The sequence below is a fragment of the Synchiropus splendidus genome, chromosome 12, assembly GCF_027744825.2.
Source record: "Synchiropus splendidus isolate RoL2022-P1 chromosome 12, RoL_Sspl_1.0, whole genome shotgun sequence".
Taxonomy (NCBI): Eukaryota; Metazoa; Chordata; class Actinopteri; order Syngnathiformes; family Callionymidae; genus Synchiropus; species Synchiropus splendidus.
Window position 1 is genome coordinate 17,273,790 of NC_071345.1, and position 15,193 is coordinate 17,288,982.

The 15,193-nt window shown below is 41.4% G+C and overlaps 1 protein-coding gene across 2 annotated transcripts in view; it reads right to left on the reverse strand.

The window, feature by feature from the left end:
• The window catches only part of ube3d (ubiquitin protein ligase E3D), a 44,801-nt gene that overhangs the window by 8,511 nt on the left and 21,097 nt on the right, over nucleotides 1-15,193 (reverse strand). The window contains exon 10 of one of the 2 annotated variants that reach the window (XM_053881762.1): nucleotides 13,151-13,219. In XM_053881762.1, coding sequence (XP_053737737.1) covers nucleotides 13,196-13,219 — 24 coding nt within the window. In that variant the 3' untranslated portion in view covers nucleotides 13,151-13,195. Of the gene's footprint in view, nucleotides 1-11,213; nucleotides 13,220-15,193 lie in introns of those variants that run through there. The other variant, XM_053881761.1, reaches the window with a different exon arrangement.

A 15,193-nucleotide genomic window follows, 5' to 3' on the forward strand; every position in this document is an offset into this window, starting at 1 on the left:
ACTGACTCAGACTTGAGGATGCTCAGGGGCATCTCAGTCGGGCCGGTGTGTTCTCAAACTGCTGTTAAATTCATGCTGTCAGAACACAGAGTGCATCACACTGTGAGGCGTGTATGGATGTGGTCAAGCCAGGAGAACTGCTTTGCTTCCTCTATTCCTGAGTTTACTGTGGATACACAGTGTTGAGTATCTTATAAAATTGCCATTTATTTGGCAATATTTTATTAAGGCCCAAGCCTAAAAAGCCTGGCCCGCCATTGCTATACCTAAAGCTGATGTACCTAGTATTCACAAGCCCCACACACGTACAGTGGCCTCTTTCACACCCCTCATATATTGTTGGTTATTTTTGGTTTCAGAAGATGGGGTATAATATTTACTGTTTGATCTTATTTTCAGTGCATTTTTCCCACCTGGTAAGTCAATTGCAATGCTAATAAAAACAGGAAGAAGATGGATTTTTTTGTGGTTGTGATTCCTTTGAAGATGTGAAATTCTGCCTTATTTGAAAGAAAATAAAGGTAATAAATATCTTAGCTCAACGCCATTATCAGTGATTTCCCCAGAGCCGATTTAATGGGCGGAGCCAAACTGGTGCTTACACCTAGAGAGCAGGTGAGCTGGTACACTCCTGGACAGCCACACTGAAAAATACATATAATAATAATAATCCATAACTAAATGATTTCCAACATTAAAAGTTTCTCAGTGAGTATACAAATATTTTGTGTGTAGGTTTGGTCAAAGGCGGCTCGGTGGTTTTCAGAATGTGATCTATTGTGGTGGCTCAGAATAGATTAAATCCATAGGTGAAATAGATCCATCCAACATGGCGCCTCTGTATTTCTGGAAACCAGATTTTTGCATTCGCCTCTGCAATGATTCAAAACACCTTTTTGTTGTTGTAACAGGACGACGATTTTGAGTCGCCTTCAAATCTGCACAAGCCTCACAAGAACAATGGCTGAGCAGTGTGTTCTTATATTTAGTAATGTGTGTAGAGTCCAGTTTCATCTGAATCAGTTGTGCGATCACCCAACCCTTCAGCCATTTCATCATTCAACAGTGGAGTCCAAGTGCAGCAACAGGAATTCCCAGGAGCTTCAGAATAACCGTGTGGCCGACTGGACATCATCATGAAAGCTCATCTTTCCGTGGGCATCTGGAGCTCTGACAGCAGAACACACCAGCAGCTGGAGTTCAGAGCGGCAGGCTGCAGATTTCTGACACTCTGCATTTGTAAGGTTCTTCTTAACTACTCCTCTAAAGACATAAGAGGGATACTTGATGAAACCACAGTCTATTGCTGTTTACATTCTTCACTGCTCAGTGCAGTAGACCCCAGAGATGCAGAGAAGACAGGGATCTGCAAAGATTGGACCATTTGTCTTAGCGGTGAACGCTGACAGATCGGTCCGTCTCTCTCTGCCTTCAGCGGATCTCACTTCTGTCCGGCTCCTCATTTAGATGGTCTCTGGGGTGAACGCTGGGATGTCTGCGAAGTTAACAATCTAGAGCCCCGTAGTTTTTGCTAACATTTGTGTTTTAAACTTTAGATAAAGGGATGGCCTCTGCTCAGCTTTCCTCTTCCCTATCTGTCAAGGCTACTCAAAATCCACACCAAGTACCGACAAGGAAGCAAAAATAAGAATTGTTTAGGCAAATTCAATGAGCTTCATTGGATGTATAGATGCTGTGCTATAACTGACCCATCTCGGTTGTTCCAGTATCTAATGTGGGCCGTTGGGAGACGCAGTTGCCCACCCCTGGTGGTATATATGGACGGGTGCAGAACCTCCTTGTGACCTATTTTAGCATCACTTACCCACAGGAAGAGCCCATAAGTAGGGCTGGGCCCCGACATTAAATAAACAGTAATAACTGGAACATTACACTTTCAGGATTTCTAGCCAGTTATTTTATATTTTGTAAGTACACCTTAGCTGGTGGACTGTAATATAGTAGTACTCGTGAGTCTCAAGACCCGAGTCAAGACCACATTTGAATCAAATGCGTTTCGACTCGATCCAGGCAAAGACATAGCTGTTGTGAGTGGTTTTTTTTTCTGTAATGTGTTAAATCCCTGACCATTTTAGTATTTTCTTTTTGTAAAACCACCACCTGAATGCCACAGTACCTTCCTATCTATTATTGAACTACATTTAGAGTGACAGAGCTCTGACGGTGAGTGTCGCGCTACCTCTTAGCACAATGTTAATGTAAACAATATTTCCGTCCAGTGTATACAGAATGACCTTAAAACAGACAAACAAGGTGAATAGACTCATGTTTTCTGTATTAAGTTGGTAGTATTAAGTGACTTTGCTCTAATTCTTGACTCACTCTCACCCCTTTAAAGTCTTCATCTCAACTGCAACATGAGTAAAATGATTGTGTGCATGGTGAACCAACACGCTTCTTGTCGGTCTTGACTGTCAACGACCACCTGTTATTGTACTTCAGGTATAAAACCGTTCATCTCAGTACAGGAAGATCTACTGCTGTGCTGTGCTTAGCTAGAACAACAGTTAGAGTCGTGCCGAGCAACACTCAATTAATGGAGCATGTGCATCAAAGTTTATAAGTGAATAAATATGATCGCTAAATAAATGCATTAAAAAAACAAAAACATCTTTTTCAATGGGAAAATAAAATAGTTATGGTAAAGTTAAAAGGTCATCATTACTCTTTTTTTGCACTAGATCAATATTTCACCTGCCTCTTTTTTCATGCTGAACATTAATGTTAGAGAACATTAATATGTGTATTGTGTGTATGAGTCACTGCCATCCCTCATTTGCAGACGTCTTTCACTTGCAGTTGTTTCAATAAATGTGACTCAGAACCTGATGGGAATTAAACCAGCGCTGTGTTTTTGAGTCGACTCAACTTTTGACCACATTATAGATTCTTTGTGCGTTTACATTTTCTTATCTGGCTCCACTTTAAATCTCACACACTGCTCCTCTTTGCTGGCGAAGAGGAGATTAGAGCTACAAGAAACTTGACTGCTTATTTTCCCCACAATATGAACATAAGTGCTGATAAGCATTTCGTCTGTGAGGCAAAGTCTCCAAACTGGAAAGCGGCAGTTGATTCATCTTCTCTCTGGTTGGTGGAGATATGAAGCTGCAGTCGTGGCAGAAACGGCGTCTCGACACCCCACATCCAGCTGGGCTTCCTTCTCTTCTGTCAGCTGTCGGCTCGGAATATTCCTCTCGCCTGTCAGACTGGAGATTTAAACTCAGACTCTGTCTGGCTGCACGACTGCTGCCACACACACTTTGACATGTGTGCTTACATCGCCTCTTCAAATCAAATTCTGATCTCATACAGATATCGCTGATGTGTTCGACAAGTCGCCCAAAGAGTCAGCACTTTCCTGCTGTCACAAAATGTTTCGCTATTGCTTGCAGGATGTCACTGTTGACTTGTTATTGCATTCATGCTCGCTGATGCTTCTGTGTCATTCTTCCCCGTGAGCAGGTTGACTCCGCGGCCAGCAACCGCTCCAAGGCTTGGCATGGATCTCCACCAATCCAGCCACAGAGGAATGTGGAGACTGATGAAGATGCTAATGAGCCCCAGAAGGCTGTCCTGATGTGCCCCAAGGTCTTGTTAGAAATCCAAAACAAAGTAGGATACAGACATTAAAGGATAGACACGGCTTCATTAATCTTATGAGAAGAATAGTGGGTTGTTAGAAGCAGCTCAGGATGGACAAAGGAAAATATTGTTTCACCTAGTATTTGACAACAGCAACATTCCCAAGTGATAGTGGCCAATAAGATACTAAGATCCATAGATCAATTTTGTTCCAATATAGTCAAGGGTTTAAAAAGATAATAATAAAAAAAACATGCACATTTCCAGTCCACACATTTTCACATTAATTTCCAGCATTTAAAGCGTCATGTCCGTTTTATTTTGTGCTTTTATTTGTGTGATTTCCCGATGTGTTCTGTGTTTTCCATTTCCTTGTTTTTCCCCAGCTTTCCGAGCGACACGGCTGGCATTCATTTGCTAATCATGCTCCCGTGGAGTTCAACACCTCGGTGCCAGCTCGTGGTACCAGATGGTTACTTCGTGTCCTTCGGTAAACTCTACCACGACTCCATTCTCTCATTTTGCCTTCTGAATCTTTCTAAATTGTGTGTGTGCTCGATTTCCTTCTCAGCCGCCTCCTCAGTTTCATTCTTCTCGCTTCGTTTCTGTACCTCGATCATTCTACCGTTACATCGCATCACATTTGTTTTGTGTGTGTGTGTTTTATCCACATCCGAGCGTTTTCTGTTTGTTGAGCCATGTGAGTTAATTTCCGAGTGCGTTTGCGTTGTCCCCGTTAGTAAGCCTGTTCATCTTCTGTCGAGTCTTCTGTCAGCCAGCGTATAGTATGTCGGGAGCACCGATTCAAATCCCGGGTTGGCAAACCTCAAGACTCAGCAACAGTGATTCAGAAGTGTAACCGTTTGTTTCGTGTGATGTTTGACTATGGATACAACCTATGAACAAATGATGAAATGACTTCAGAAAAAAAGATCTGTTCACATGACAAATATGATGACTTTAAGAGGTCACACACACACACTTTTCAACATACACACTCACACATGCACATACTGTACTTGACAGGACATGGGGAAGTGTTATCAAGGGGCCGCCCACGTCTGGTGTCAGATCTGGGGCAGCCAACACATCCTCACTTTGAAGTGACAGCCACGATTGGTAGGTTGATTTTGACGCTGAAGTCATGTTCAGGCTTTCCACCTTACATGTTGACGCACACAGGTGTTTCACTGGAGTCAAATGTTTCCCCAAACGTGTGACGTTCCGAAACAGAGGGTTGCTAGTGGGACGAAGCGGGAGCTCTTTCTCATTTCCTGAATTTCTTTGATGAATAAGTCACATATCACTAAGCATTTATGGAAAAACCATACATTCCCAGCCGAAATTGTGAGCCATATCGAAGACACTGGTCTACTATTTACCACCTAATGCTAATGCTAGCACCCACAATTAAACAGACGGTCAAGATCTCTCGCCGACAGTGATGGAGATCCATTGGTGCATCGAGCTTGCTGTGCCTTCCAGAGTGGCATCCCTCCATGCAATTGTCTGCAAACACTCACTCTTCCACGCAAAATCAGTTTATCAACAGTACTATGTCAAATTCTGCAATATTCTGTGTTTAACAGTCGATCCGATATATACCAGCCAATTCCGTGATTCCATCCGCAATTCTGTGATTGTGGAAACCATAGGATCCTTGTCATCAGAATTCACAGCAAAGCATTAACATTTCATCAAAGCTGAATTAATGTTAAGTCCATGGGCTACATCGCGTTTTAGACACCAGAACAAGCAGTAATAAACATTTTTTGGGGGGGAAGGTTACAAGTATTCGAGGCTCTTCACGGCTGCCTTTGGTCCAGATCACCCACGAATATGAACTGTACCTCGCTAGCCTCACTATACTGTGACACAATTGTTTATACTAAACAAAAGGAGCACTTCCCAATGGCTTAACCCTAACTCTAACAACAACGTCCGGATATGCTGATATGCTGTGGAATGTGGAACATGCACCTTAATTTGTCACTCCTAGTATTCCAACGACTTGCAAAGGTTCTCTTGCAAACGGTCTCTGTTTGACACGTTGGGAGTGAGAATGTTAGCGTGTGCAGGTAAAAAGCCAGGGGATACCTGAGTGGCCCCCAGTAATGGCCCCAGGTTTAAGGTAAAGGTTAAAGAAACATGATGAGCAACATGATATGTCATATATATACCAATGAAATTGAGAGACCTGGAACAACGGTTTATGCCCAAACTCTATTTTGGGGGGAGAGTTTCATATAGCCAAAGATCCTGATTTTGATCGTGTTGTCAAAGCCGTTACAGATGTGTAAGTACTGCGTTTATTAGTGACGAAAATAACCACCATGCTCAAAATGAAGACAATGTTATGTGGTAAATGAAGAAAAAAAAAACCTTTCATTTGTTTCTTACGTCATTCAAACTTGTCACATGGAGCATATGCTTGCATCCCCCCAGCTGGTGTTAAAGAATCAAGCAAATGAACGTTTTTTTCAGTCGACTTACCTTCCCAAACTGTGTGATAATACTGAGACGACGCGATCATGACGTTTTCTTTTGTATTCTCACCTTCATGTGACTCTGTGGAAGCGGAGCAGAAAGAGAATTCTGCTTCCTTGTCGGTCCGACTGACTCCAAGAATCCAAGGATAGATGACCCATTAGGATCAGGGTGAGTAAAAGAGGAACTCAATCTAATGGCTCATTTGCTCCCAAGGATAGAACAAGCTTTATGGCTTGACCTCTCCCTAACAAAAAAAAGGATCTATTTTTTCGACACAGGCCACGGTGCAATCTCACACATCGCTGTCCAGCTTAATCCGAAAATAATATCAAGCACATTAGCAAAGGCAAAGGCCTGGAAAATCCAATTTACATTTTTATACTGGGACTCTTGTGGACTCGATTATTCTGTATGTGTGATGTCGCGTGTTGTTTTAATGGCTGTTTATCTCCAGCGGGAGTGAAGCCCAACAGGGGAGGGGCGGGGATGAAAAGATGCATTAAGCTGTGGATTAGCCTTCAAAGAAACTCTGAATGAGAATAATGATGGATTGTTTGGGATTGTGTCAACACAAATGCTGGCTGGGCTTCTCCTTTACAACAATGGCAAACTGAAAAATCTCAAATATTGTTATCAAATATTGATTCTATCCAGTCAGGGATCTGAGCTCACACGCTGGAAGAAACTGTTTACACCAGGAGGGCATCTCTCTACCTACCTAGCTGCACGGCCATTTCATTTTCTGACATTGGACCGTAACGTTTCATAGAAGAAAATCTAAACACAATATAGCATTCACAGCGTGTGATGGTTGGTGTACAACAGCCTCCTATTCTGGAGGAAGCCTCATTAGCAGCCAAGGAACTGTGACGAGAAATCATCTCCTGTCTCGCTAATAACAGCACAAATGACACCAAAGCTCAAAGTTGTGAAGAAAAGTGAATGAATCTCATACTTTTTTTCTCCCCTTTGTTTATTCTGTTGATGGCATGATGATTTATGCAGATGGAACCACAGCTGACAATTTGCAAACAGACAATGACAATGAATATAAAGATGGAAGAAAGAACAGAATGGGGGGGTTGAAGGTTTTTTTTTTTACGATAAAGTGATCCGAAGATGTTTATTTGAGCTGCGAAGAACTATTTCTGGCTTTAACCGTTAACATTTTGGAGGCTAGTTTTTGGTTCATCAGAAAATACATCAATACTAGACTTCGCCACCAACTTGAACACAAGAAATGTTCTGATTGTAGAACTTATCGCTTGTCACTGAATTCTCTCCCGCTGGCATCATTTTCATTTTTTTAAAACCACATCACACTTCTTTCATTGGAAAAAACCGCCAAAGGAACCTTGGCCAAAGCACAAGTCAAAAGTCCGACAAAAAAAAACCTTTTATTTGTGAAAATATTCAAAATGCAGAAGACACATCTGTTTAAAATGTTTCCAGAAAGGGGTGGGCAATATGGCAACAAAACATATACACCATGATTTATTTACTTTAAATGACTGTTTCAATTTCATCACAATCTCACATGTATTTTTGAAACCTACAAGCTTCTCGTCAGTAGTTTGGGGAATTTCCAGAGACATCTTTTACAATCTTTTCCTCAGCTTGCTATATAACTACAATGATCTTCACATTTTTGGAGCAAATTGATTTGGTTCTGCTTTTAATTTTTAGCCAACTTTGAAACCACGAAGCAAACTTTGATAGTTTACGAGTGTCAACAAAGTTTTGAAGCGGGACGTCACGTTAGCCATTAGCTCTGTTAGCGCTTCGGGTCTGACAAGAACAGTTCATCCTTCTGTCGTGAAGGTGTGGGCTCAAGTTAGAGGCGCAGTAGGTTTTAAAACACCACAGTTACGCATTTGACCGGCTTCTTTGCTGTGAGTGTGTGTGGCAAGAGGAGCACCAAGTGCAGCGCTGCCCTGACAAATGGAGGAGTCAACGCATGAGCATAGATCTATAGCGTATAGAGGAATGTGACAAATCCACTTAATCTCTTCATGTCGGTAGATCCTCAACACATAATGATTGTTCATGATTTCATGTGATCATATCGCCCTCCACATTCTTCCGAGAAATGAGGTGGAACTGAACCATTTCCCAGGGCACACATGACAGTCCTTCATGGCGCACTAAAGTGCCAAAAAAAAACGCTGTTTTAGAGGAAAAGTCATCGTGTTTTCTGCAAGAAAACAGCCTGTGAACACCAATATTCATGGATCCATGACACGCATCACAAGTGCGCTCAATCGTTTTTGGTGCCCTCCGTCAACAATAGGCCTTACAAGCTGTTATGGGCTGCACAGAAGAAGTTGATGGGCTAGATTTGGTCCCCGGGGCCATGAGTTTGAAATGCGATGGATGGACAGAGGGATGGATGCATTTCACACTCATATCTGTGATGTGCCTCATGTGTTTCACGTCATCACCCATCTGTTCCTGCAGTGCACCACATCTGATGCCAGTGTGATCCGAGCCTTGCACCCACCACCACGAGTAGTTTATCTGTTCAGAAAATTTGGAAAATGGGCTTTCATAATTCATTGGAACAATGTTAGCTTAGCAACATTTGTCAGGAAGGGAACAAAAAAGGTTTTTTCGTCTCGTGCTGCTGAGTCGGTCCGCTGTAAAACCCCGATTCACATTATCGAGAGCGTCACAGTTATCATTTTCGCCAAAATCAATTCGGCCCAAAAGCCCCGCAGCCAGGACAATCTGTGGAAATGGATCCACTGAGAACAAACTAGTGGAAAACTGATGAATCTGGGCTCTGTGCTGCTGAAAATGAACAGGGTTTTTGTGAGATCACATGATAACACAGATTGTAATCGGTTAGTTCAAGCTGGCCTAAGACCCACGTCATATTGTCCACGATGAAGAAAAAAACAGGTTTAGATGTTCGTCATAGACACATGCTGGACCACATACAGAACATATTTGGCCTGGAGTTAAGCTTTTCAGCCACTGAAGACACGCTTTGCGCACACACAGATCATGCTAAACCGCAGTTTATTTACAAGTGATTCTTGTGTTGCACCATGTACTTGTTTCTAGTGGCGTGTAAAGGATGATTATCTGAGCACAAGTGGCGTGTTGTGAAGCACCAGGTGAACAGCAGGGATTCACCAGACCTCCCTGCTGTTGATCGTCTGTAAGAATGAGCATCAATTCAAATATCTGTTGGAGTTTGCTCACTTTTTAAATGATGTTTACATTTCTTCATACATTTCTTAAATTTTCAAGAACATGAGGTTCCTGTGCAGCAGTTAAAGACCTTCTAAGAAAAACTCTATACAGCGATGAAGTTTTGCCCAGGTGAGAGTGAGAGCCTTGCCTTTTGACCCATTTTTTTTTTTTTTTTTTAAGTGACCCATGCTTCCAGGTGACTCGCTTCATGGTGACTGATTCTTGGTAACAATTTACCCATTACCTTCAGAGACACTTGTTGAGTCAGTTGTCCTTGCTGGTCACTGTTGTTTCTGTTCTATGAGGAACTTGGTAACTGTGGTTAGGACTGTTGTTACTGAATATCTGTGTTTACTGTGTTTGCTTTGTTAAATTGTGCTTTTGCTTCAACTCTTTTTATTAAATAACTTCAAATTAACAACCACACCCACTATATTTTTGTTACTTCCCTTTTCCCAGAGTGAGGACTAACTGAGGTTTAGATTAACCAGAGCTTACAATGAAACTCGTCCAACTTTGTGTTTCAGTGGTACATAGAAGTAGTTTTCTTTTCAATGTTAAGTGCCAAACACTATTGAATTATAACGTGGGATGGAATGAAATCCAAAGTGGTGCGTCACATTCGGCCAATAAATCTCCAGTCATCTGTTGCTCCTACGACGTAATAAATACATTCATATTCACAAATGACATTTTTTGTAGCAGCAGTGTTCATATTTCATCAACACAAATGACCCACATTTTTCTGAACAATAATTACCTCCTCAAGGAGGTTATGTTTTCTTCTCCTTTGTATTGTCTGCTTGTGGGGCTGTGTTTAAAATAAACAGAAAAGTTATGTACGGATTTGGATTACAATACATTACAGGGAAGTGGGATAAGGAACAAATGATTCAATTTTGGGAGAGATACGGATCACTGTCTGGATCCAGGAGTTTTCCTTTATAAACTGTGAGTATGTGCTAGTTGGAATACATTATCCATTACTGTATATGTGGTTATTTTGTTTTACTGTCTGTGGTTTGTATTGTTTTTATTGCCTAGTTTTTTTAATGCATGAAAATTGCAAAACTAGTGACAGATTCCAGAACTAGTTTTGTTTCTTCCACATATGGAGAGGCATCTCATAAACCTTAGAGTGTAGACAATGACGTTGTATGAATTGGTGGGTGTGCATTTTGGCAATGGAAGTCTGGCGACGTATGGTCGCGAGAGGTGCTATATACTAACAAAAGACAAAACAACCAGAAATATTCAGCACTTCTTGACTGACTGAAGTTTGACTTAGGACCGACTTGCTGCACATGTGGATGTACCCACTGCAGCTGCCAAATTGTTACGTTCAGTTCCTTTGTGAAGGCACAGTAGTTCGGTTCATGAAAAGAAATATGTCGATGTTTCTTCACATGTCATTTGAATCTAAAGATAGTTATTTCATTGTTAGTATATACAGTATTTACCAAGTGTGTGGGGCCACAAAGAATGCGTCTTGGCTTGGAAAAAATGAAATGCCATATAAAACACCATTAATAATTTTTTTGACAAACTCAAAATAAGACAAAAATAAACAATATTGTATTAATATTATAATATTGAAGAGAAATTAAAATATTCAATAATTGAAAATTGAATTGAGATATATGATAATATATATCTGGTGTTGAAAGCTTGCCCTGGCTTTGAGCAATATAAGCCCCTCCCCCTCACTTTATTGGCAGCCTCGGTTTTGCTTACCTGTATGCAACAAACTCTTCCGGGCTCCGTTGAGCGAAGAATATACAGAAAAGAAACAACACTGACTATGAAGTCAAATGTTCTTACTGGCTTTCCTGCAGTCACTGCCAGCAGCGGAATAATAAGCCGCTCGGTGTCAACACACGGCAGACTGTCGCCAAAAAACTTTCAATTTGACACTCACATTGTTTGCCATTGTAAAGCAAAAAGAAGGGTGAAAAGAACTGGTTTGCACCGACATTGTGGAGCTCCTTCTGCCGTGCACTTGAAACAAACGGGTTATTTAGAGACTACTTCATTTGCACTTGTGGAGAAAGGGCAGAAAGGAAATGAGAACCCCTTGACGGTTCAGCGGATGTATTTAATTAGCCAATTCACTTTCTGCTTTACCGCCTCAGTAGCCACAATACGTCTTTGTATTTTTTAGGAGTAATTGTCACTTGCCACATCAGTATTCAGCAGAACCAGAGCAGCAGAGTGAAACGGTGGAAACCCCAGTGCACTTTTGATCACAAAGAAATGTCCAACTACACTATATAAAAACACTTGGGTGACTAATCGGATGGTATATAACATATTTATGTTTTGACAAGTGACTGAGGATAAAGACATTTTGCTCTTGGTGTGAACTTGAAGGGGAGGTCAGTGACCTCTTGGTACTGAAGTTGTGGGCAACCTTTAAATAACAGAAGTACCACCTTTTCTTTCTGGTGAATGAATGTAACCTTGGCTTAATGCTCCTTGATCAAGTGGAATCTCTTCTACACCAGGCTTGTGTACTCATTTACCTGGTGTTTTGGTTGAATATGTTGCACATGATCAAAGTACTTGTCATGATACTTGAGTAACAAACTTGATATCCATGCCCAGGAAGATAGTAGATACAATAGTTTGATACAGCAGGGACAAAAATTGCAATTACTTAAAGCATCACCTTTCTTTATTTAAAATGAAAAACAGAATTGAAGATATAAAAAAAGAGATTAATACAAAAAACATAACAAAAAAAAAATCCTGAACCAAAAGAAAACAAAAAAATTGTTTCAAAAATAAAAATAAAACACAAACAAAACAAATCATGTTTCCACATAAATTATTCTATCATTTCAGCTGTAGGAGACTTGGAATCATTTTTTTTTTCTAAATACTGTCAAGTTGGCGGCATCTTAAGTATAAGGAAACACATTTGAGTCACATTAGCGAGATAAAAGAAGGAAAAAAAAAACAAAAATGGAGAAAAACAAAAAACAATTGCAAGTGTGGTCTACAGTAGCAAGTAGCTGTTGGTTTCATTTTTTTAATTTATTTTGAAAAAATGACTACCGTTTCTTTTGCATTGATACAACCTTAGTTCAAAGCACCGACCGGAATGAAGACTCTCCCAAACTAATAAATGCTATTGGACATAGTGGTATTTAAATGGTCTACCATGTGAAGTGACCGCAGGTTAGTATGGAAGAGTTTCCCCTCAAATCCTGTCTGAGACCCACCATACGCCCGGTGAAAAGTCTGGGTGCCTCTTCATTACTTTTCAATCAAACTTGCCAGTAAGTGTTGCCGTGCCGTGCTGGGATGTCCCATTATCTTTGATAAAATCAGGTTGGCGTCACATTAACATATGAGACGCCAAGCTCGGATAAATTGGCCGTAACGCCTGAGTGAGTTCCGGCGGCTCACGGACCCTGGAGTGAGTGAGTGAGGAGCCTGCAATCTTGTTTAACCACACATCTCCTCTAACAAAGATCCTGAAGATACAAAAAGAGTTCATACCATCCATCACTGGAACACGACAACAAAAAACAGAGAGCTGCTGTAATTACATCGAAGAGGAGCTGCTGTAGCCGGCGGCTGCACCGACTCTATCATGGGCTCTCATCAGCCCTGTCTCACATCGCAACCAGACTTGTTTAGGAACGAAACCGCAGAAATGAAAGAAAGGGGTTTAATCATCGTTGGACACAAAAATCCAGTCAAGGAATGTGTAATTATACAGCCCAAACAGTGGGATACAAGCAGCACATGTTGGAACAGGAGTCTCTCTCTCTGCTGGTAATTACCGTGGTCACGATGACGGTGGACCACACCAACCCAGCCCTTTCATCTCTTCACGCTCTTTTCTCACCTGCTAATGTGCGCTCTCTCAAGTCTTTCTCAAGTGTCCCTGAGGTCATCCCAACCTGAGGTACGCCACCTGCAGACAGGGAGAAGTGCGTGAGTTTACCAATTACTGGTTAAACATTTCAGCTTCAATCAAAGGACTTAAACAACAAAGCCCCCCGCAGGTGGTCCAGATTAAATCAGCTTCACAAAACACAAATAAAGTGGAGAGGAGGAGGACAGCAGCTCGCGCTCATCCTTCCATCTGCTATTTCTGCTGGTCTGACTGCTGCAGACGGCGGCTGCGCTCCACTGAGGGCTCTATGTTGGGATGATGGATGAGGGCATTTGCCTCACTCAAGGCCCCATCTTCACCGTGCCCGTGCCAATGCCTGCTCAGCACTCGAGCGAATCACTGGTAATTCATACAAATGATAACAAACCTCAAATAGAGATGGCTGGTGAACACAACGCTGGATCTGTGAAAAGTGAGCTACAGAGGCAGTGCGGCCAAACGTGTCGGGCAGATGACACGTAGTGATCACGCGGCCCTGCCAAACATTGGCAGACGTCTGTAGTAACCACATGGATGTCACAAAATGGAGGCTTACTGACATGATGATAGCTCATCTCAAAAACGCCAATAGCATAGCATACATTTGACAAGCGACAACCTGAAAATATTTTGTCGTAACCAAGAAATGCCACAAATTTAAAAGGATCTGATACTGAAGGTTACAGTGAAGGTTAAGTGAAGGTTACAGTCGATAAGTGCCTTACAAAGTGTATTAAGTGAGAAGAGAGTTTAACTGGGAAACATCAGGCTCCACTGATGGACTTTGAAATGACTGTGAATTTCTTCAGCCAATTACTGGCTTGCATGCCCACTTGGCATCAAATTATTTCAACAACATTATCAGCCAAGACAGCAAACGTCATCTGTCAGAGGGTAAACATCAAACTGCAGCGAGAAAAAAGTCATATAACAAAGAAAAGGAGATGCACAGTTGGGATATAGAATATAAACAGCAGTAGGCGAATGTCTTCTATCCAATCCAATGTTTACTTCTTGTAATGTAAATCCACATTTGTATGGTGGCCAAGAAGGACATATGAAAATCAAAAGAAAAGCACAACCACCAAATCAGATCCACATTTGCAAAACACAGAGCAGAATTTTAGAGCGCAGCGTAGAGTTGTCTTTAGAAGTTCAGATGTTCCGCACTTGAAGTTGATGTTTCAAACTTCCGTCTTACACTGGTCACAATGAGCTGAACTGTGGTTGTAGACTGCAACTATCACTCAAGTCTGTATCTAATTTGTATAGGTGGAAGCTGAGTAACAAATGTTGTGAAACAAAATCCACCACCTACTACATAAGACTCTGTATCTCAAACTCGAGGCTTGAGGGCTAAACGTTGACAGTATTGATATGTTAATCCTTTCACACCAGATATTCCATCTGAATGATTTGGTACATATAGCATGCTGTATGATCATGCGCTTCACTCGCAATACCTACTTGTTGGCACCATGGGTGCATGGTCAGACTTGTTGCTATACATACACACCAAGTCACATCCCACATGAAGTAATGATGTGAGCTCATGATCATTCCCGCGCAAGTCCAAAGTCCAACCACTCCTTTTGAATCTCTCACTTTCGACTCAATTGAACCACCTAAGCATCAATATGGAATTCTGATCTCAGCGTAAACATTGGTTGCAAAACTCCACTTGGATAGGAGTGACAATGTGCTCAATAAGGGGGTCTAATGAAAATGGCAGTACATGTTAACCAATAACAGACACTGTTTTTGGCTCCTTGTGATTGTGTCTGACAGATGTACATCAGGCAACATCTATTATCTATTTTATTTTAGAACTGCGATTAATAAACTGCAAACCAACTTACATTCACAAAACATTTTTTTGCACTTTCAAAACATTTGACACTCATTCCTGATATTAGCAGTCTGCCATGAACTGCATTGAAGCGGTGTTGGAACATCCAATATTCCCAGGTGGCAATCCTCCAACAGTACTCTCAAGCATCCCTAATACTGTCT